The 24,276-nt window shown below is 40.0% G+C and overlaps 1 protein-coding gene across 4 annotated transcripts in view; it reads left to right on the top strand.

The window, feature by feature from the left end:
- Positions 1-24,276, top strand: part of GRHL2 (grainyhead like transcription factor 2) — a 65,788-nt gene that overhangs the window by 10,221 nt on the left and 31,291 nt on the right. For 2 of the 4 annotated variants that reach the window (XM_064647409.1, XM_064647404.1), the window contains exons 2-8: positions 2,462-2,651; positions 5,665-5,732; positions 7,291-7,675; positions 10,186-10,238; positions 13,647-13,803; positions 15,643-15,754; positions 20,848-20,942. In XM_064647409.1, the coding sequence (XP_064503479.1) occupies positions 2,462-2,651; positions 5,665-5,732; positions 7,291-7,675; positions 10,186-10,238; positions 13,647-13,803; positions 15,643-15,754; positions 20,848-20,942 (1,060 nt within the window). The remainder of the gene's footprint in view (positions 1-2,461; positions 2,652-5,664; positions 5,733-7,290; positions 7,676-10,185; positions 10,239-13,646; positions 13,804-15,642; positions 15,755-20,847; positions 20,943-24,276) is intronic. The other 2 variants (XM_064647417.1, XM_064647423.1) reach the window with 2 other exon arrangements.

The following is a 24,276-nucleotide window of genomic DNA, read 5'->3' as shown; positions in this document are numbered from 1 at the left end:
AAACTTGTGTTTTAGAGAAAACTTGCTCTGCAGAGGTGTTGGGAAGGCTCTAGGTCTATGCACCTGTGCCTTTCCAGCCATCTCAACTGTTTACTTACTGAGTGACTGTTTCTAGAGTGTTTATCCCCTTTACTTTAGCTTCTACCAACACAGTCATATACATACCTCTGAGAGACTGCACTCTGGTCATTTCTTTTAAGGTTGTTTCAACTAAGTTAGAGCAGTAGAGATTGACTCCTCCCCTCCAGCATTTTTACGGACAAGCCCAGCCCAGCCCTTAGAAGATAGGTTTTTGAAGGGCATCTTGCCTTTAGTGCTCATAAATTGGTTCTGTCGAGGGCTGTGAGTGCTCCCAGTAACAAAAGGCAGTTATTGACTGTAAGGGAAGATTGCTACAGGAAGAAGGGCGAGTGGTATTTTGTGCATTGCAATGGGCAGCCGCCCATGCGGTGAAACAGCCCGGATTTAGCTGAAGGGGAGCTTTGTTGAGGAAAGGAGAATCCTTGCCTGGAATAATTGCTTCTGAGCCAGGGAGAATTGACTACTCCAGAGTGGGAACAGGCCTTCAGCTACCTCTGGCACAAATAGTGGGGCTGTTGCAAATCTGATTTGAGTCACTAACAATAAGGCATTGAAAAGGCAAGCAGACCTAGTAGTTCTCTCTGTCTTTCCCTGGACTCCTAATTTATGCTCAGCTTCACTTGCTGAAGCAGCCCTGTTACAACACATATATATGTGGAAACACGAAGGACAAAAGTCTTTAGAAGAGGCAGCAAAAGGTCAGGCAGAAAGGTCCTCAGAAAAAGAAAAGGAAAATTCTAAAAGTCCAGTTATTTTAGGTGAAAGAAAATTATAATCTGTACTGTAACTGTTGGCTGTATTTTCTGATACAAAGCTACAGAATGCTCTCTTCCCCCATGGAGCTCATATAATTGTGCTCTGTGTACCAGATGGATTATTTTGTTTTTCATTAAATAAAGAAACTTGTAAACAGTGCTCTGTACCGTAGAGATTATAATCTCCACCATCCCCCTCCTCTTCCTTAAACACTGGAGCATGCACTTTGCAGGTTGGACTCAGACCACAGCGGAGTTCCTGGCGAGGCCCCAGCCTGCTGCTGATCACTGCGGCTTGGGGGCCGGGCAAGGCGCGCTCCCGGGTCCGAGAGCATTTACTGCGTGGGTTCAGTTGTGCTTTTATCAAATCCTATTTCTGAAAACAAATAAAAGGCTCGTTTGCACAGTGTTTGAATGCCACTCTCTGTGCAACAGTGGCGGTTGGTTGGGTTAGATCTGTGGAGCTGGCACTGCTGCAGGTAGGGCAGAGCAGAAAGAGGAGACTGAGTAATGAACTGGTTTTCACGTAGAAGATGGCAAGAAATGTTTTATGGAGGTCACCAAGAATAACTGCTAGTTTCACCAATTAAGTCAGTATATTTAGTTATTCTGCCATCTTTGCAGCTTTCAAATTTTTAAGATGTAATGTGTTAAAAATTTCATTGTGGTCCTTGTAACTTGAGCCACGATTCTTGACAGCACTCTTGCAACACCCACTAAGCAGCACACCCTTCACTCTATTATTTCTCTGCTTAATCCTACTGTCTTGTGTAATAGGAATGCAAACTTTTTTTTGCATAACTCTTCTATCCATAAATTTATTGAACAGTTCACAAAAGCAGGCACTATTATCTTCATTTATGTTTCCATTATACTGGAAGTTTCAGCCATGGCTGTGGTGCAGCAGCTTCTCTCAGGGTGTACACAGGCACTGGTCAGTTTGTACCACTTTCAGGCTGGAGGAAACTGCTCTGCTGCAAATCCCACTTGCTAATGGTCTTGTGTGTGTTACCATGGGTCTGTAACTAGATGTGGTGAGTGATAAAGTGTGAATTAAGACCAAATATGTCAACTTCTGTTCCATCCACTGGACCCATTGCTCATGTCCTGTTACGGAAAACCTCTCTGAAATTATTGACAAATTGTATTCCAAAAGCAGAGAGTAGCTCAATTATAAGGTGTACCCAGTTATTAAATACTGAACTATTACTCTGTTTAGGTGAACTCTAGATTAGTATTAGATGCTTTTTTTTGGTTTTCATTCATGTCTTATGTCAGTTAAATGTTGGGGTTTTTTCCCTAGCAAAAATACTGGGGAAAAATATTCTTATATTGTTACTTCATTTTTTTTTTCCAAATAGTCTTAAAATATTTTGCTAGCTCTGTCTGTATATTAATAAAAATACATTTGAAATATTATCACAAGATCTGCACACATTTAATTTTTTTTGTTAAGTACTGAAGATACCTAATACTGATAAATATTTATGTCACCAAGTGTAATGCAGAGATGCTTGCTTGATGTAATCATGTAACTTTAATTGAGGTATTTGATGTTCTTTACCATGCCTTGTGAATAAAGTAATCCCTTCCGGATCACAATTTTATTCTTCCTGTCTATGCAGTAACAAGCGACTTGTGGCCTTAGTGCCAAATGACACTTCATTCAACACCAGACGAGCCTACACCAGCGAAGATGAAGCCTGGAAGTCGTATTTGGAGAATCCCCTAACAGCAGCTACCAAGGCTATGATGAGCATAAATGGTGATGAGGACAGTGCTGCTGCTCTTGGCCTATTGTATGACTATTATAAAGTAGGTAACTCTGTCATTATCCCTCCCTGCTGCGCTAGCAGGGACTACTCTAAGAGGCATCAAAAGAGTCAGTTTTCAAAGACAGAAGTCACTGCATCTTGTTTTCTTTCTGATACTTGCAACAAGCACCCGTTCCGTTATACGCAGCGTGTCTGAATCTGTTTTGATGTGTTTAGTTCTAGAGAGAAAAAAAAACAAAATCAGAACTCCCATGTTAAATTTTCAGCCATGTTTTCTTTTTGAGCATAGTGTTCTTCTTCTTCTTCCCTTGAAAGAACATTGGATGAATTAGCCCCCTTTTTATTTGTGCTCAGATGCCCGCAATATTCTTAAAAAAGTATAAAAGGGGAGAGAGGCCTTGTCCATCTGTAGGTTTGTCTGCTTTTCTGGTTCATTCCACATGTGTTTTAGTTCACTCTTTATCTGGAGTATCTCTCATCTGACAGTTTTCCCATGTTATTTTTGTTTGTATAATGATTTCAGTAGGCTGTATACAAACATACAGTGAGGTATGCTAGTGAGGTCTAGCCCTTGCACTGGAAGTTTGCAGTCTAAATAGAAAGGTGGAGGACAGAAATGGAGCTGGACACAGAGACAGATCTAAGTCAATTTACAGGGGAAGCACTGACACACAGTTTCAGTTTATGTCAGGTTCTAAACCCTGGGCTTTACCTACCATTTCAATAACTCCTTTTTTTGTATATTTTATAGTGTTTAAGTAGAATTTGATATTTTTGCTGAAATTGGAGAAGAATCCTACAGGGTGCATGTCTGTGTAAGGCACAAATATCACTCTGAAACCCATGCTGACCCTTTGGTACTCTCCAAATGGAATCAGTGTTGCCTCCCAAGCACTAGAGTATGAAATTGTTCATTTCACTTTAAACTGTCTCCTTACTCCTGAAGCCACCTATGGCTGCCTTGGACAGTTGATCTTCTCTGAAACCCAGTACAGCAGTGCCAGCTCCTCTTGTAATTCATGAAGAAGTAACAGGAATGGAAATTAAAAACTTTTGCTTTTAGTACATTGCTATTAGTATAAATGCTTTTGGAGAATAGGTTCTTCTTCTTAGTCTCTGCTACAGTAGTTAGATGAGTGTTCAGGAGAAGGTGTTGTAGGCAAGATGCCATATACCAACCTTAAATATTGTTTTAATTTTTTTACTGATTATATTTCAAGAGATGTTTCTTGCTTTTGTGTGTTCTTGTCAGTAAAGAAAAGCTTTTCCCCAGTGAGAAAGAAGAAAGGTCCTTTTCTCTACTTAGCAGTTATGATAGTGCCAGACTCTGTGAAATTAATGTGGATTCATAAAATTCAGGATGTATATGAACAGCTGGAGTATTGGCTTCTGTCTTTGTAATACTTTTGTATAAAGTAGTTCATTAATCTGATAGATTTTTAAAATAAAACGAGAAAATAGCCCTTTTCCTTCTCAAAATTATGTTTTAAGAAACATGCTGTTCCTTGTTCTGGGCAGTTGCAAAAGACTTGAGGTTCAGATGGAATAAGATGAGATTAACATCTCAAAGCCATTTCCAGCATTCAGTCATAACTATTTTTGTCTTAAACTGGGAAGAAATGATAACTCTTGCTGATACTCTACTCTCAAACAGGAACTTAAAACCTAACCTCTGTACCATAATGTGGAAGTGTAAAGGAGGACTTCCAGTGCACCAGACTCTTGAATTGCCCTTATTTATTGTCTGGCTCATTTGTTCTGACATGCTGGATGATATTTTTGAAGTAGTTTTTCCAGTCAAAAGGAATCATTTGACCTTAACTGTTTAGTTTTTTTAACTTCTTCTATTTCTTATAGTGATATTTACATAAACATAGACCCTCCTTCAGGGATAAATATATGATCTTAAAAGGAGAATCAACATGTGCAAACTGTGGCTTTTATCCCAGTTCAAAAATACATGAAAGAGGATTTTTAACCAGCAGGATGCTTAATAGGGTGAGGGGATGTCCCTAAGAGAAGGAATGCCTCTGACTAGCACTCTGATTCTGCTACTGTCTTGCAGATATAGTTGATATTATTGTTGGGTACTGTAGTTCACTGTAAGACTGTTTTTCCTCTAAATTCAGATATTTTCCTGATACTTCTTTTCTTTAAAATGTTTAAAGATAAAAGGCATGGCTTTAGCCCATTCTTAGGTCTGTTCTTGCTCTTTAAACTTGAGTTAACTGCTGTGATGAAATGGGTATGCCCTCTTGTTCAAAATATAGAAGTTTTAGATCTCAAATTGCTGGTTCGGCAAGAAAAGAAAATATGGTCATGGCAGCAACTTTGCCCTTGGTGATTTCATATCTGTGCTGGTGTCAGGAAACCTGTATGTGGGAATACAAATCTTTGATGTCACTTGTTGTCAATTCTGAGTCTCTCAAGCGGCCAGATTTGACTGGATTTTTACTTCTCATAGCTGTTGATGCACTCAACAGAGCAGAAGTCAGTGTTTCTGATGGCATGCTAGCGTGCCCTGACCTGTCCCCATACTAGGAAAGGGAAAGATTCACAAACTTTCCCTAGATATGAGTGCTACACCCTCCAGGCTGGTCTGTAGCAGGAGGACTTAGCTGGTGCTTATGGTTTAATTGAAAAGCCTTTTTTGTCTGAGCTAAAATGGTATCCATGCAGAGCTCATCAAAGCATCCTATCTTTCTTCTCATCTTGTATTATTCAGTGAAAAGTGTGTGAATGTTTTTTGGAATATGAGCTTTGATTTTGAGATAGCTTGGACTAGCTGGATGTTCCAAAGGACAATATAGCAGAGCACTTTGCTCCAGACTGGTGTGCCCAAGAACTAGAAAAGAAAACAATTCCTACATTTTTTCCCTTTGGAAATTTTCTTTCTGTTCACAATCAGTCTCCCAAAGAAAAACAGCTCCTGGCACCTGTGACCTAGACAACACTAGTTGTTACATTTTCGTAATTGTTGCAGTAGAGCAATCTGAAGCTGCAAATGCCTGACAGTTGCATTTACCTGACCCCATGCCTGGTGTTGTTCTCAGGTTCCCAGAGATAAAAGGCTGTTGTCTGTTAACAAAGTGAGTGATAATCAAGAAGACCAAGATAAAAGGTACAGTATTATTCAAAATCATACACCCAGCTACTAACAGTGTTGATTAGTTGTGAACTGAAGGTACTGTGATAGCCTGAGGGTTTATGGTTTTCTTCCAAAAGTTAAAAGAATGAAGGCTATTTTGGGAAGCACACTTTACTCCTTTTTACTTTTAATTTATTCAAAAAATTGTGTAGCATTATCCAACATGCAGTTTTCAATGTAGCAGAGAGTTTCATTATTTGTTTGTGTTTGGTTTTGTTGTTTTGCTACTGCTGAGATTAGTAAAATCAGATTATATTGACAGTTGGCTATGGGCTATTTTACTCTGTTTTCTTCTTCTAGGGTAAAAAATGAGTAGTTTGGCCTGAGTAACCTGATTTATAAAGTTTTATTTAACATAACTTAGGGTCTGCCCAGCAAATAAGGTAACTCTCTTAAAATCATCCACTTAGAATGTTTTTCTCACTCCTCTCAGATTTCAGCTTTTCTCTGTAGGCTAAAAGGGAATTGATTCAGAGGAAGCTTCCTCCTGCCTTACTGTGGACAAAAAAAAGTGTATATTTATGTAGAAAGAACTAAGTTTTTACATACAGGAAGGTATCTATGTAGAATTATGATGGAGAGAAGCTACACAAGGTTTATTTCAATGTAGCTAATTTGTGACAGCCTTAGACGGTCTCCACTAGCTGCATAAGGTGAAAGTTTAAATAGGTAGTAATATAAATTTACTGTTTCAAAATAGACTTTGAAATGTGTTTTGAGGGAGAGTTTTTCTTCTATGAACACCAGAGAAATTTCTAAATTGAGTGTGATTGACAAAACTGGCTTTAAGTGAAAAGCCAAGAGAGAGGAACTGCAGTGTCAGACCATTTCTCCTGGTTTGAAAACAGCAGTGTTACACCTACTAAAAGTTTTACAAGTTAATAATGTTATGTCAGTGCAACTACTGTCAGAAATGAATTGCTTTCAACAACAGCTGTGGTTAGTTGTGGGAATGCTGCTGGAGGTTACCTTGCAGCCACCATAGTTACTGATCTACTCTGCTACAATGGGATTCCTGGGCTTGCTCTTTCAGAAGAGCATTGATACCAGACTTACACAAACAGTAGTGGCCTGTCAACAGCCTAGAAGAGCATACATCAGCGTGTGAATTTTGCTGTTGATATTCTGCCTATTTCATATGCAAATTACCTACTGTGAGTAATCCATACCTTGCCTTACTCTTTATTCTCATTTTGTGTCTAAAGGCTGTTGCACTGCTGGACTGATTTGACATCCAAATTGTAAACCAAGGCAAGAGCAAGCCCGGATACCCAGAATTTATTGTAACAAGCCTTACTGATTGTAGGTCAAACCAAATGTATTATCTTTCCCTAACTGTAAAGAGCTCTGGACCTCTCTGCTTGCTTCGCAATTTCTTTTGCCTAGTATTTGTTAATGTATTACTTCTTATGGCAGTGGCTTATCAGAATTGAAAGACCTCCTTCCCCGATATCTAAGAACATTAAGCTACTTGAGGAGAAGATTTACTGTGTCAGGACAGTTCATAACATTTTTTGATTTTGTCTCACAGAAATTGTCTTAATACCACGGAAGCTCAGAGTAATTTAAGTGGGGAAGAGAACCGTGTGCAAGTCCTGAAGACAGTGCCAGTTAACCTTTCCTTGAACCAAGATCCTTTGGAGTCATCCAAAAGGGAATACAACACAAATGTGTCTGGGAGCTCAACACCCATCACAGGGACTGGAGTGACTGTGGTTAAAGCAGAGGAATTCACCCCTGTTTTTATAACCCCACAAACACACTATGCAAGAGGAGAAAACGAGGAGCACCGAGGGGTTATCTTTGAACCATACGAAGTGTCCAATATTGCTCCCCACACAAATTATCTCAAAGATGACCAGCGCAGTACTCCTGACAGTACCTACAGCGACACCTTCAAGGATGGAGGAACAGAAGTAAGTTTTTCACCTCAAATTACCATCTCAGACTCAATAAAAAGCTGTAAACAAGATACGGATATTTGAGCTTGTAAACAAGATAAGGAGATTTGAACTGTCCTCAAGAGCCATTAGAAGAACAGTGTTGCTTGTTTCAACAAATTCATTTCTGCTCCTTGCTGTGTTCCTGTCAGTCTGTGCTCTGATTACAGGGGAGCATCATGAGGCGCTTCAGAAGACAGTTTTAAAGATGTTTATTGGAAATTCTGAGAATAATAAATATTGATCTTTTTGTCTTTTGGGATATTGTGTCAAGTAGAGGATAGTTGCCATTCTGAAAGAAGATTTATTTACCATTAACAAGATCTGCCTTCAGACCTATTCGTAACAGTAAGAAATAGCAGCTGCTTTGTGATGGGGAAATTCTAGATGTTCTTTTGAAAGTGCAAATGAGCAGTGTCAGCTCTGCTGCTGGATAAACCCAACTAATTTGTTCAGAAGCTGTCTGTTGCACTAAGCTGTATTCTGCAACATGGGCAAGTGAGAAAAAGTAGTTGCATTGGATGAGTAGAGGGGAGTGGAGAATATAACAGGCAAGGAAAAACTGCATGTGTATGTACAGGAATGAGGAGGAGAAGAGAGAAAAGGATCTTCCTTAAACTGTTTTACAGTTATACTGAGTCAAAGTGATTTTACAGTCAGCTTTAGTATGGTGAGTACCCTCTGGCTGCTTTTGCCTGCTGCAGAATAATGCAAACAAGCTGGAAGTGTAGGAGAGTAAAGACTATTTAAAGCTGACAGTACCTCTGCAAATAATTAGAGATGGTAAATCTCCCCTAGAGTTTGTCTCCTCCCAACTCTACAAAATTGTAAATGTAACAAAAGTGCAAGGCAAGCTACCTTAAGGCTGAGCTACTCTGATTGAGTGTATGAGAAATTTACTGTGTGTTTGTTTATGTGTATTATAGAAAACTACATGGTCTTCACAAGCAATAGATGAGGATGTCTGGAGATGAAATCAATTTTCAGATATAGAACACATGTAGGTCAACTAAATGAATTATTAATGAAGAAATCTAGCTTGCCATTGTAAAATCAGTAGGATCAAACTTTGAATTAGAGACAGTGCTCTACATTACACATTTTTTCAGCTGTTGATGTTACTGGTAAGTGGCTCTTCATTTGAGCCCGGTGGTGCCGTACTCATGGCTTTCCCTGGGGTGCTGTAGCAGAGTGATTCCTTTACCTTGGTTTGTTCTGGGACATGTTGCTGAGAGGTTCCCAAACAGCCCATCCGTGCTGTGCAGAGAGCTATCAAACATGCAAACTTGTTTAATTTGGCTGTAAAAAGAGGCTTTACATCTGTATGTTGGCTTTGCATCCCGAACTCTGTGTTATGTTAATTTGGCTACAAAGGTAATATTTTGTTGCATGCTTTTTAAAGTTATTGGTTAATAGCAGGGTACAGTACTTGTCATCTAGACTTTCTGTGCAGTCTGTGGAGAAAGAATCAGTTAAAATCCCCTTGCCAAAAGCGAGTGGAATGGTTTGCCAGGTGCACTCACTCCTCTCCATCTTCACTTCCCCTTTTAACTGTAAAAGGGAGACTGAACAACTGACTTTAGCTAGGTCCCCATCCATAGCTGTTAGGTGAGGTGTATACCTCTGTTGGTGGCCTTTTAGCCCCAAATGTTCACATGGATGTGGCCAGGGAGCCAGGAACAGCTTTTCCACCCTGCTGCAGCCTCGCTCCACACTGAACCTGTCCCTTTGTTTTTTTCTCAACTACCCAAATACCAGGATGTGCTTTGTCCCTGCCATGTGTGCTCTGACTACTTCTCCAGCCACGCACTGTTTCTGTAGGGACAGCTGGATGAAGCAGGTGTGGGGAGACCATAAAGTAAAATATCAAAACATACCAAAAGAAACGTGTGCTAAATTAGTGTTTAGAAGTAGAGTACAGACAGTTGCACTTACTAGTTTTCCTAAGTGCTTGGAAAGTACTTCCTGAGTTGCTGAGGATGACTGAGTTCGGAATTGCTCTAATTCCTGCTCAATTTTAAAACACATTATGAATACATATTTAGAAATTGTTTCAAAGCATTTATGGAGTGACTTAGTTCTGTTGTACTGAAGGAGTGCTGAGTTTTTATAGATCCCTGTGGTAGGGGACACTTTGGTCAATCTCTTGCTGTGTTCTTCAGATACAATTTCAACAATTATATAAATATACCATTCTCATCTCTTTCATATTCTTAGTTAGCTGCGATTAATTTATTAGTCCTTTATAGTATAAACACATTTTTTTGAGGTTGGGTAAGTAAATTATGTATTTTTGACAATGTCAACCTCTAACCTTTATATAAAATGTGATTAGCATATTTATATTCACTCAATTTTTTAGGTATTTTAAGCTTTAAATGGCTGATGATTTCTTCTGAGTTTTCCTTAAAAAAACATAATTATACTTCTCTTGGTATTTGCATTTTGATTGCATGAAACTATATTTAATTGGTTTTATTTTTCAGAAGTATCGGAGTGTGTCAGTGGGGGCTGAAGAATATATTTATGAACAAACAAGGTATGGCATAAGCTTTGAAATGTGTTGACTGGCATTATACAGGCATGTATTGAGGACAGGCTGTCTCTGTCCACTTCCTACCCTCTCTTTCTTCAGCCTGAGGTGCCTGCAGGGCTCCTTAATGCTGCCAGACATCACTGTCCCCTTGTTCTCTTGCTCATATTAGTTTTCAGATCTGGCCAGTTTATATCTTCATCTATTACCTTTCCCTCAGTATTGTTTTACATTAGTAACTCCTCTGAAGCCCCACTGAGATATGTGAGATTAAAACTGTTAAGAGAGGTCCCCCAAGTAACAGGGCACAGCCTTGACAGCCAAGTCATGAAATCTTTCCCACCTTTCAGGATGCAGAAGACAGATGTCCAGGATGGTTGAACTGGCTCCACCAACCTTATGTAATTCCCATCTTTACTCTTCCCTTCTGTTTTTTTTCTGGTTACTCCTAGTAGGTTTTCTGTCTTTTCACGCTGCTTGTTTTGGTACTTCATATTTACCTATAAAACAATATAAACAAAGTGTCTGTTACAAATCATGTAAAAAAACTTAAGAATTCCTAAAATATTTTTAGACAGCTTCAAAAATTTAAGCTTGAAAACTATAGCGTTCTCCCTCAGCACAGAAAAATGTATGTGCAGCATGGGCAAATGCTGCAGAGTCCCTTTAACCAATAAAGACTGTAATCACTTAAGTTTTTAAGCTGGTGCTTTATTTCTTGCTTGTGAATGGTTCTGTTTATATCTGAGTGAGTACTCTCACTTTAGAAACAGGAACATGCCTACATATTTTTCCTGAATTAGGCATATGACTGCATCTGTGGTGAAGGTTCCTTATAGCCTGATCTTTCTTCTGAAGAGGATTAAAACAATCATTAACTGCAGTGAGCTCAGAACTGAGTCACTGTATAGGCAGAACATATGTAATAGATATTTAGCAGATATCTAATAGATATCACTTACTATGTGGAATATTTGTGAAGTTGAATCCTGAAGCATTGGTATTGTTAACAGTTCTCAGACATTAGGCCTTTCATGCCCAGGTCCATGTTAGAACAAAACCTCTGAATGTGCATTAAGAAATACAAAATATGTCTTTCCTGAAGTGGTAGGTGCTCAAAAATTAAAACTTCAGATTGAAAAAAGTAGTGGTGAATATGAAAGTAATTGGAAGCCTGATAGAAGATCCCTTAATGACTACACAGGGATTTAGTTAAGACTCATGTTGAGATTCAGAATAATATTATAATAATTTGAGTGACTGCAATAAATTTTAAGAGTGAGAGTAATCCTCCTGCTATAGGGCACACTTTGACTGCCAGCTGGGAACAAGAAGTAAATTCACAAGTGGTACCACACAGAGACTGCAAAATTGGCCAAGTGCGATGTGTCTGGGATTTACATTTTTTGACATCTTTCTGAAACATCCAGAGTGACAGGAAACAGAAGACCAGACTGTGGCAGACTGTAGGCAGCTCTGTTAAGACACTGTCTGACTTTGGATCATCCTAAGCCCTTCTCAGCACACATCATCATTAGGCCTTCTGCCTGGTGGGAGGTTTTGAGGTGCATGTCCCAGGGCACTCAGCATGCCTTGATATGTGTTCCAAAGCAGTCTTGCAGCACACAACCTGCAGTGCCTTCATGTGACACTAAATCAAGGCTGTGCCCCTACCACTATGGTGGTCAATCCATAGGATGAGCAGGATGGATGCTGGGTCTGCAGCACCGGTGGTATTGCTCTTCCAGTCCACTCAACAGGACCACACTGCTTGCCAGCGTCAGCAGTGCTTCTCTTCCCCTTGCATACAGGACACTCCCACAGTGGGTGACAGAGGAGGGGACCACGGGGCCCTTTGTGCTGCCTTCTCACTGTGTGAGAGCCTTCATGTTGGCAGCAACTGCATTATTGGGACGTGCCTGTTCTGCCATCAGTGGGTTGGATAGGTATAGATGAGTGTTTTGATTTTACCTTAGTTTGGCTTTGATTTAAAGCAACTAGAACTTTTAAGCAACTAGAAAAATGACTGAATTTAAATTTATAAGCTAAGAAACACTTAGAAGTTGTCTTTGTTTGATTAAATGATTGCTACTAAATAATTGATACTAAACTATCTGAAACTCTTCCCTTTGGATGGAAAGACAGTGGATCTGTTGGGGTTTTTCTACCTTCTCGTCAAGTGGGGATTTAAATGTAATTATTATTCATACATTTTAGTGGGCTTTTCCCATTGGATAGTTAAAAATATTTTTGTTTTCCCCTTATTTCTATATTGCTATGGCAGTACTCTGATGATCTGCAGTTCTTTGCTAGAGTTAGAAAGTTAAGGATACACTGTTGTTTTGGACCAGTATATTCCTCCTTTGATTCTGCTCTGAGACTGCTTAAATACTGTGTTGAATTAGGACTTTTGTGAAATTGCTTCCCCCACATCTCCAGTTCATGAGGACATCCTGCAAGTGACTCCTTGCATTAAGCTTCCCATGCAGTTTGAAGAGAAGATTTTTTTTTCTGCATGGTGAACATTATTTTCATTTAAGAAAATGTGAGGAGCTGCAGGCATCATTTTTATTGGATTGTTGTTCAAACCTGTTACTGGAGGAGGCAGGTGGAAGAGACTCAGTGAGAATTGTTTCCAGCTAAGAGTTCACTAGGAAGGCTTTAACTTTTCATGATTTGAGAACTGATTTAAAAGTGGAAAGTTCTTCTATGAAGGAGGGTCTTTTTGAAGATCTAAAATTCCAGCACAAGCGCAAACCTTTTCTCTATTTCTTTTCTGTTTTTCTAAAAGGAGGTTACTTGGTTTCAGGATACAACTAAATGTAGGCACTTTGTTCTGTCTGACTAATTTTGAAAAGAAAGCTTGTAAAAACCTTGATTTGCATGTTGTTTTTAAACAAATAAACTTACTGTCCCTTCTCCTTGAACTCCTTCCCTGCACTGTGCTGAAAGTAGCAATTGGACTTTTCATTCTCTGAGTCCATCTTTTGCAACAAGTTTTATTCTGGTTGGGTTTTTAAAAAAATAATTATTTATTTATTTCTCTTTCTGTGACACTTCTGAGTTTAAATGTCTGTGATTTCCTGCAAATCATACTGAATTCCCGCCTGGTATTTAACACTCTCATTGTGGGTTACATAGTCTTGTACTTCATAATGGTTCTTTTCAGAGAAAGTAAAGATGTAGTCTTTGATCCAAGAGACTTACAGTTCAGATACTTTTACATTTTGTTGCCAGATCTGATGAACTTGAAAAAAAAAGTGCATTTTTAAATGACCATGTGACCTTTTCCTGGAATTTTATTATTAGCTTCTTACGCCTTATGCAATGCATGAAATACTTAATAAATGGGGACAAAGAGAAAAGGAGAAAGTGATACGGATTTTGTTGATGTTCCTCTCCTTGTCTTTTCAGCAGCACTTTTCAGTATACACTAGAAGCTACCAAGTCTCTGCGTCAAAAGCAAGGGGAGGGGCCCATGACCTACTTGAACAAAGGACAGTTCTACGCCATCACCCTGAGTGAGACGGGTGACAACAAATGTTTCCGGCATCCCATCAGCAAAGTCAGGGTATAGTCCCATTTCTTTCCTAGGTGGGAATGGAGCTCTGTACATAGATGTAATTGTGGTTGGTTGGCTTTTAATAATTTTTTTTTTCTTGTGGGAGGGGACAGAGCAAGCTTATTCTCATGCTCGATGTAAAGGTGGGAGAGCACCATACTGATGGTGGCAACAAATGTTTTGGGATCTAGTTTTTTCAGTGTGATCTTACGAGTTAATTATACATATATCTGCCTCAGTCTGTGGTTTGGCAGAATGATTATGACACAGAGACTGCACTTGGCACTGATGAACTTATCACTGCCACGATTAAAGTAAAGAAATCCAAGAACAGCTACATCTCCTTGTAGTCCACCTTCACTTACTTGTGCACTTCATCAGCTGCTTTCCAGTGCATTTCAGATAAAACATGAAGAGTTGACTCCCTCCTTTGTGACATAAATTTTAAATCATTTACATTGTATAAGTATGAGCTTTCACTTGATATTCACCCATAAGTATGACAAAACGAATGATTTGCATCTTAAATTCCATGGGGTGGGACTGGAGCTTGTGTATTCAGCAAAATCTACTTTAGGGAATGGGCCTCCTGATTGCCTTGGTAATGTTTTTGAATTAGCAAATCCTAACCCGGTAACCTTGGAATGAACAATGAGCTTCAGAGTTGCTGCCCTGTAAATTTTACCCTGGAGCTGGCAGGGCTGCATATGTATGAGGCTGTGGAAATGTTTCCATCCAAATAAACGAAGTACTGTAAGAATGTTGTGACTTTAGTTAAAGGAACTGATGAAAGTCAGTGTGAGCAGTGAAGCAGACAACAACTTACATGTTTCTATCATACATAAAGTTTAGAGAGTCTCATCTTAAACAGAGGCAATGATTTGGAAACCTGGATTAGCAGTTAATTTCTAGCCTGGTTTCCTGAGGACATGAGGCTGTAGTGTTACGCTGTTGGCTAAAGCTGATGTAAGATTTCTCTCTTGCTGCAAAATCTCCTTCCCTGCCACCTGTTCCTTCCCCCTTTTTGGTTCCAGCTCTAGCACTTGCAGAGCTGAAACAGGAGACAGGAGCTCACTGGTCTGACTGAAAACCAGTCCTCATAGGCCTGGTTCAGTGCCACATGAGTTTTGAAGCTGTGGCAACAGAAGGGTTGAAGTTGTAAAAGAGAGATGAGACCACATCCTTTTGGAGGATGTAGTTTACAGAAGATTGTGAAACCACGTGCAACTTTCACGATCATGTTCTGTTTGCCAGGGCCCTACTCAGGCGACTCTTGAATTTATTGCCAATTCCATCCAAACCTGACAGAGGTGCAAGAGGTTTTGAAGGTATTAAACCTCTACAAGTTCCATGTAAGTGTTTCATAGAGGGAAAAAGATTAATGCTGTCCTTGGTGGAAAAGCTGGTCAGCATGGTCAGATCTGGTTAGTGCATCAGCTGGCCAGCCAGCACATACCTGATGGGCAGCCAGTATGCACAGGCATAACTCAGGGCTTGTCCATGGCGTGTATTGCCTTGTGCCCACGCAGAGACTGGACATGGAAGATGTGGTGATGGTGTTCAGCTTTTATGCAAAAGGTCACAGAGCATGTGAAGGGTTACAGTGGTGACTGCGTGGAACATAATCCTGGACCTTGCATTATTTTCCAACTACATTTCCTCTGCCTGGAGTCTTTAAGTGCATTGCAATATTGGACTGGATTAAAACCTAGCAATCTTCTACGACCAAAGTATGAGGAGAGGGTGGTGACTGGATCAGCATTAGAAGCATATAGGAGATTTTAATTTTTTGTGTTTCTGACTATTAATTATTTTAACTAATGTGGTTTCTGGTGTTTTTTTTCATAGAGCGTGGTCATGGTTGTTTTCAGTGAGGATAAAAACAGAGATGAACAGCTGAAATACTGGAAGTACTGGCATTCCCGCCAGCACACAGCTAAACAGAGGGTCCTCGACATTGGTAAGTGTAAGAGGATCTCCAGATGTTTCAGGGAAGATTTCAGATATGGAAGACTCTGATACCTTGCACAGTACCGCAGTTTTTGGCAATGGCTCATCCCTGCTAGGACTGGACAATAGGGTCTATGGAGCAGGATAGGGAGCATGCAGAAGGAATGGTTCTCAGTAGTTACACAGAAGAGCTGCCCCGTGCATGTGTATTCAGTGATCCACCTTCTGCAGCTGGGAAGTCGGGGTCTGCACCTCCTCAAGAGTGGCAGAATGTTTGTTTTCTTTAGTTTTTCAAAGGCTGATCCAGTCTTTGATCCAGTAACAATAGCAGCCAGTAACAGTTGTGTTAGCTAATTGATGTGGAAGTGCAGGCTGAGAGTGAGGATGCCATCATCCTGGCGACTGCAGACAAGGGCACAGGACTCCTACACTCGAAGACTTGGAGTCTTGTTGGTGTCGGCACTGAGGGAGGACAAGCTCTGGTGTGCTATCCTGAGAGATCTGTTTACCGTTCATCCCATCTAAGGTATTTACAAGCCTCTTTCAGCCACAGCTGCCCTATCCACATGCTTGGGAGATTTTAGCAGAGGAAGAACACGTACCTTCTGCCAAGGAGCCTGAAGTTTGAATCAGTGGCAGTGTCTAGACATCAAGTGCTTCTCCCCTCCCACGTGCAGTTTACACATGCAGCCATCTGCAGGATTCCAGTCAAAGGAGTCGGCAAGACCAAAGCAGACAAAGTCTATCTTGTTTTGACCGCCTGAGGGAACCAAACCATTGAATGGCAGGAATGAGAGGAGGCAGAGAGGGGTGCGAAAACAAAGCAGGGTTACTGGTAGAGAACACCACAAGACTTCAGGGGCAATTGAACTGGGTGATCAGGGAATCAGTGCCTAAGTGTTTCTACTCACACAATGCGTTTAGCCTTTGAAATGCTGCAGCCTCCGCGGAGCTCCACTTAAGGTCAAGTGTGTTTTGTCAAAGCAGCTCCTCCCGAATCTCCTCTCTGCCTCTTATCATCATTTTTCTGGCTGAATTGTATTCCCAACTTCTTTGGGTTTTTTCCTTTTTTCTTTTCTTGCCCTTTGGTATAGTTCAGGCAGTAAAATCGCCACCCGAGACCAAATGACTCCTATTGTGACACGTTAAAAGAGCAAGTGTGCCACGTCACAGCTATTTCTGAAGGCTGCCTAGTTTTTTGTACTAGTCACTACAAGCTTACAGTACTAAATGCTCATACCTTTGAAAGTATGTGCTCATGAGCTTGTTCCACTGCCATGCCAACACCCTCTGACTCCACTGCACTTGTGGTGTCCTGGCACATTTCAGTCCCTTTCCCCAATGAGTCAGCTTATGATGCATATTCTGTAAAATAGTGCTCTGCAAAACAAGTGCTGTACATGAACTGTGTGTTTACCTGTGTTAAAGTGAACGTCTTTTAATTTTCCATTGGTTTGAGATGAAATAGGTCTGTGCTGACTTTTGAGGCACTCCGGTGCGTATTCTTTATTTGGACTGCAAACACGAGCACAGCCCAGTGTAGTAAGACTTGCTGACTCTTTGTCAGATGTAAGAGCTGTAAGAGCATGGTTCACCTTAGAGTTTTCAGAAGAAAGACCCAGATGTTGCTCAGTAGTGTTTTCTTGAGAACAACTGAAATATGGCCTTAGCCCTTACCAAATATGGTATTTCTGAAGTACATTTAATTTTCTTTGGCACTTACCTTATGCCTATTTGGTTTATTAGGCCAGAATAGCTCCCAACTACATTTCCCATAAAAGTAGCAATCTCCCAGTTTTACCATCAAATGACCTAAATGAGAAACTTAATCCAAATTTGAAGCTGGCCCTCCTTGAACCAGATAACCTCTAGGGACTCCTTCCATCCAAAATTATATTGAATGACTCTATGAAGATTTCCCTTTACATTAAAAATTCAGGACCTCGTAGGGTTCCTGTAAAGGAATACTGAGTTAGTGTCCAGGCCCCAAAGTTAACAGAGAGAATTAGGTGTCTGTATATCTGCATCACCTGTTCCATATATGTTTATAGTCTTTAATATTATTTTAACTTGATGTTTGTAGCATGTTTAACATCTGTGAATTCTTTTTAATTGTTTATGAATGCACTTTTAATCTAGAGCATGATGTGGTCTTTAGCAGGCAGAACATCAAATGAGTTTGGGATGCTCTAGTTCTGGGCTCCAGCTGTTCAGCCCTCAGATAGGGGTGGGGACTGTGCTTATGCTGCTTTCCGCAGTGGCACAGGTCTGTCTGTCTGCCTTCTGGCCTGCAGTTATATTTTGGAGATCAGAGGAAATAGTGACTTGCTGCTTCACTCCAGTCACATTGGGGTCAGTCATTGCTTTAATTTGTTTTGTGTACTGGTTGGAGCACCTCCTGGGAGAAAGGATGGTTGAATGGATTAGATGCAGTACCCCATCTGTAGATGCATTGATATTAATAGCATAAGCTTGTACTTACATGTAAGCAAGTCAGTGCTTGAGGAATAAACCTGAAGGCTTTGATGCTTATTAAGCAAGAAGGTAAGGCATTTTCTAAAATTTAGGCTGTCTGCTATAATTGATTTTTCTGAAAAAGGAGGAAGGCATGTTCACTCTTTTTAGCACGAGTAAAGAGGGCAAAAAAACCAGCTGTCTTTTTCACAGTGCTGTGACGTTTGATCACTAGCTTTTTCTTTTAAAATAATGTGAAATAAATAATTCAATACTAAGTTGCAGCAAATATTGATTATTTAGAATCAGTGCAATAATTTGTGAAATACCAGGACAGGTTCAAATATGAAGAGTGGGTGTGGAATCTTTGTGCTCCAGAAACTTGCCTATGTTTTTTTTTTTTTTTTTTGGGATAGTTTGTATTATTTATGTGCACTGCTACTATATATATATACAAAGAAGCTACAAAGGCTACTACAAAGTTATATAATGCATGATTAGTAGTTAACATTAAAAATTTGCCATTGTTTACTATGCAGTTTATGTAACACAAGAGGAAATAATTCCTGTACAGCCATTTTCTTGAATATTGAAAAACCCCAACTTTCTCTTTCTGGTAACTCACAGCAGCAGAAGCGGAAAAATTGTAATCACTCTAACAGCTTTCAAATATCCTTGGATGTAAATTCTTTCTTAATCAACTGAAGATCCTTCTTTAATTGTCTGTAAATTGAGAGGAATAGGATACACTTCTACTTTTTAACAGCGTGTCGCATAGACACTCCGTGAGATTTGTGTATGGCAATTAAGGAAGCAGAGGCATGTGTTGGGGGAAGGGAAGGGTTGGTGGGATGTGAGGTTCTGACAGCCTTTTAGGAGAAGAAAACAAGTGTCTTTACGAGACATCTTGTTCATGTCTTTCCAAAGTGCACCTACACAGCACGCCCATATGCAGCAGTCAGTTGCACAAGGCACTTTCTGGTGAATCATAAATTTAGAGGTGGGTGGATGTGTGCACATGCATATTAAACTACTTATGTGTCTTCTAATTCCTCTCATTTGCATTCCCATACTGAATTTAGATAGTGAAACCAATGACTTCAGTTAGAAAGGAGATCTGATTTCTTGGTGGGAATGAAAAGCCTGCCTGCCCTCTCAAATACTGTGTTAATTTACTACATTACCAAATATCTCGTGCTGTTCCTAGGGTCTGAACAGTGATTTTTTTATTGTATCCAAACCATTTATGTGTCCCAGGGACACAGTTTCACTTGCCTAGTGAGATGTCAGCATTCTTGTGTTTTAGATGAGAGAAAAGTATACTGATTGCATGTCTCAAATGTTAAATAATCCTCCTTGCAGAAATGGTTTTGTTATAAATGATTTCATAGCAGTTATTATGTAGAAATTATTTTTTAGAGACCAACAGTTTAGAAGAGCAAAGGAAATGAATATTGAAACCATTTGTGTGCCTCACAGAATACAAAAACATCCTCTCTCCATAACTTATTACAAAGCTAAGAATCAGCATGTTTCTAAGGCACAGATTTGGGCAAACATTAGATCAAGGGAGTAATTTCAGACCTCTGGCACTGAGTCCAGTTACAACCCTCAGGGGATTCTTAGGAAATATATATGTCCCAGAGAGAGTTGATGCATTTGTGTGAACAATCTGGAAGTTCCTTTAATCAAGCAGATATTACCTGGCACTTCTCTTAATCTGTCAACAAAAAGAAGAAAGTGTGTTAAACTAGCCAGCAAAGGGAGAGAAAAAGGTGGCTTGTTCCTCTTTTCAATAATAAAGACGACCTGGGAGTTGTCTGTTTTACATGGTTTTACACCCTTACTATTTCTAGGGGACTGTTGGGTCAACTATGAAGTCTTCCTTCCTTTTGCTTTCATTCCTTGCTAAAAGCTAGCTTATTGATAATATTAACAGCCCTTTCGGAAGAAGGGAGAAGAAGGTGCAGATTTTGTAGTCAGACAACTTAAAAATACTCTACATTTGTTTGTTTGCTGTTTTAGTTGCATAAAAACTTTGGGAAAAGGATCTTTGTGGGTTTGTTTCTTTGCAGTTTTTTGTTGGTTTGTTTTTTGTTTTGGTGTTGGTTTTTGTTTGCTTTTTGTTTTCCTTTTTTTTAATAGAGAAACGTTGATCCAGCATCTGGTGCAGTTCCTAGGAAAGTTGAAAGAGCTGTGCAAGAAATGTACACTACTAATGATATCCTTCAATTATAGCTCTTAGCCTTTTAGAAAGCTTCTTTAGAATTTACTGTAATGCTATTTATTTATGTCAGGTTTTGAACAGTCTCTTTAATGCTTCAGTAGTTTTTTAGTTAATTTTCCAGTTTTGGCCATTTCTTGGCCAAGCTAATGAAATGCACCTGCTCATTGCCACTAGAGTCACACTTACTTCTTTTTGAGAGCAAGCAATATTTTGTTAGAACATCAGCCAGTGATATGCTGTGCGTATTACTCAAGTTGCATTGTATTATCTCTTTGCAATTAAGGTTATTAATGAATCATAAACAGTACAAGAGGTAGTTTTGATGTGTTAGAGAACCCAGACAAAGAAGCAAAGATGTACTATGAACTGTGAAAGTTCAATTTTTTTTCATGGGTCTTTTGTTTGTTTGTTTTTTCTTACAGCTGATTACAAGGAGAGTTTTAATACCATTGGGAATATTGAAGAAATTGCATTCAATGCCGTGTCCTTTACTTGGGACGTCAATGAGGAGGCAAAGGTGAGGAAAAGCCATGCAGATGGTATCCCTATATAAATACCATCTATCCATAGTCACTGTTTCACTTCTCTCCTTTTTGACATATAAGAAGGGTTGCTGGTAGGTGCCCAGCCTGAGAAACAGTAGAAATTTTTTTTTGTATTTGCCAAGTCAGGTGTAGGACACATGGTGAATGTTTTCTTTCTCTAAACTATCAACTTCCTTTCTACACTAGGAACATCTCAAATAATCAATACTCTGTAAGTTAGACTATACCTTCCCTTGTGTTGGTGCCATTATTTTTCATAGTGTTACACAGACTGTCCTTGCAATTGGGAACAAATGTATTTTTGAGGACTAATGCATTTTTTTTTTTACTTTTTATTTTTTTTAAATGGTCAAGTACCCTCAGGCATGGAGTTTTTAATTCAGGATTGTGACTGCTAAGTGGACCTATAAACCAGAACAGAAGAGTTTCTTACAGATAAGGTTGTACAAAGGCTGTCAGAGTGCTTCAGCTGCATGGACTAGTGTGGGAGAAGTGAAAAGCTGCCGGTAATTCTAAGAAGAAGTTGGCCCCCGGAAGGCAAACAACAAGGGAAATAGGCTGTGTAAAATGAGTGAGGGTAATGCAGTACTCTTGGGGATGTAGAGTTACTAAACAGCAAACACTGTTGAGCTTGGCAAACTCCTGATACCATTTTCATGTTGAATACAAAATGCCCAGTGTTCAAGTAATGCAATGAATCTTTCAAATACAGAGACATCTTCATGCACAATTCCCCACTGCGTTTCTAACAGAGAATTAGAGAGATTGCATTGGAGCGAGTGAGTCCTGTGGGAGATTGTGTCGAGCACGGGGCGATGGTATTAATACTCACTGTCCTGACTTGCTCGCTGAAGGTGCTGAGGTTTGTAGTAACAGGGATTTTCATCTCTGATGCACATCTTAAAAAAAAAAGACAATAGTTCTGAAAACCACCCAGCTCTTTCAAAAGCAGGCCTTGGTAAACAGAGTTGTACTTGGCCAGTTGGTAATGTAGTTATATTTACTCATCTAATGATTACATTGTCACGGCCTCAGATACTTCCCTGTTATGTGATTCCATTTCGAACTACAGCTGTATGTTGTCCTCTGCAGTCACAAGAGGTGACTGTTGTGTGTGTGTGTGATCATTATGCAAGGAGATACAGCAAATACAGATTTGGGATCTTCAACACAAACAGACTTTCTCAGGGACCTTTACCAAAGTGCTACCAGGGCTAGAGCATGGCAGTCTTGTCCCACTGGCATCTACTATCCCTGCTGCCAGGGCTGGCAGTTCTTTAACGCATTTGCAGCTGCTAGCCAGACTTAGCAAGACACCATGTTGATCTAGAAACAAGAAAGTCACATCCATTAATGTCAGGTGTTAACCTTGGGACATTTTGTTCTAATCTCACACCATTCACATTGCTCTTGCCTTGGGTGCCACTACATGAAGAACACAACTGTTGCAATGATCACTGGAAATAAAACATACTAAGATTGTAAAATAAAGACTCTCTTACTGTTGCTGGACTAAAAAACTGTCAGGAGTGAAATTTAAGCCACTTGTATTTCTGCAGGAAGTAGTAATTAAAATGCAAATTAGCTTATGCATATTTATTTTGGGGGATAGTTAATAAATATCTGATCTTTTAGGAGCTTGAACTGCAAATGTATTGATAAAAGTAAGAGGATTCATAACACGCTTTGGTGTTGAGCTATGAAGCATGAATCAGGCTGTATGTGAAAGGTTACCACCTTGCCTGCACTAAAGTGTCTCCCTCCCTGCACATGTACATGTACCCACTTGCTTGCTCCTGTGGGAGAGTCTAATACATCAACCAGTTGCACCGGGTCTGGGGATTCCCATAGGATGCCCTTGTGGTGTTGGAAAGCTATAAACTCTGAGGCACGTCACTGAAGGCTGTTTTTTCTCCAGCAATTACCTCATCCAAGAGAGATGAAGAATTTCAAGGCGTAATTACAGACTCTTTTCCTAAGCTTTTTGAATGATGATCTTTCAACTGGCTCCATTGTTTCTGCTCAGTGTTGTTTTCTCTTTTCCACCACAATTTCAAGATTAAAACTTAACCCACTCAGAGGCACAATGGCTTTTCTCTTTGGAGTCAGACAAGAGTAGCACAGAGCAGTTCTTTGCAGGGCCTCTGAGATGGGATGTGGTGAAGTGCTCTGCTGGCCTGGGAAGTAACAAAGAAAATGGACTTCTTGTTGGAAGTGCACAGGGGAGTGATCTGGAAAATCAAACAAAAGCAGCAGAAATCACATATCCAAATATGCCTGTCTCTCCTGGGTGACTAAATCCCGCATCTAGGAAGACCTATCTGGAACATCAGATTTCTCACTTTCCTACTCCACCTGGAGGGCAGCTGATTTAAAGCCCTATTTCTCCTCATTTAGAGCCAGATTTCTCCTCCCACACACAAGCAGAGCAGACACTCCTCCTCCTCTAAGCCTTTCAGGATGAGGGTATAAGAGTACGGGTGTGGCAGCCAGTCTGCCTGCTAACAGTGAGCCTGCTAAGGGTTGATAAGGCAGCATCTCATGTGGGTCTTATGTGGAAGAAACAGGAATTCAGAGGCAGAGGCCTCCCTCTATTACCCCAGTAATGTGATTGGAACTGAGCTGTTGGTTCCAGCTCCCCGTGCTTGGTGCCTTGTCTTTCAGCTGCTGCTTGGCAGAACAGGTCAATGGAAAGGGAATCTTGTACAGCTCATGTCAAGCTGTGGAATAATCTCACTATTGCTTTGCGTGGACTAAGGAAACAGCACCAAAGTCAGAAACGCCACTCTGCTGGCGTTTCTTCTGCTGTATCTGGTTGACAGCAGTCCCCTTGCCTTCTGGCAGAGCAGAGTTTGTCCTGGTGTATTCTTACCCTTTTCTAGAACAATATCCTTTTCTGCTGGGGCCCTTATCTCGAGGTCGCTGTGGGGCTTGTGGTTCAGAGCAGGATACAGGAAAATAAGGGGAAGACTGTAGCCATGTCAAACTCTGTCTCATGCTTCCTTAAGACAAATATATTGTACTGTAAGGGAAGAGAAGAACAGTTTTGTACAATCCATCTTTGTTTCACTTCTGTATTTAGTTCTGTGTATAAATATGCAACATTTATGGGCAAGGTGATTTGTCAGCTCCCTTTGGTTGAACCTGAATGCTATGTTTGGTATTTTTAAAGGAGTTCTTTAAAAAAAGGTGAGGAAACAAACAACAATTAACAAGAACTGAATGACTTTTAGAAGTCTATTTATATAAATATGCTAGAAGGTAGGTAGTTGCCTTGCTGTTGCCCTGTAGAAGATTTTTTTTGCA

The sequence above is a fragment of the Pseudopipra pipra genome, chromosome 1 (genome assembly GCF_036250125.1).
Source record: "Pseudopipra pipra isolate bDixPip1 chromosome 1, bDixPip1.hap1, whole genome shotgun sequence".
NCBI lineage: Eukaryota > Metazoa > Chordata > Aves > Passeriformes > Pipridae > Pseudopipra > Pseudopipra pipra.
Note: the sequence above shows the minus strand (reverse complement) of the source record. Positions and strands in the feature narration are given on the sequence as shown.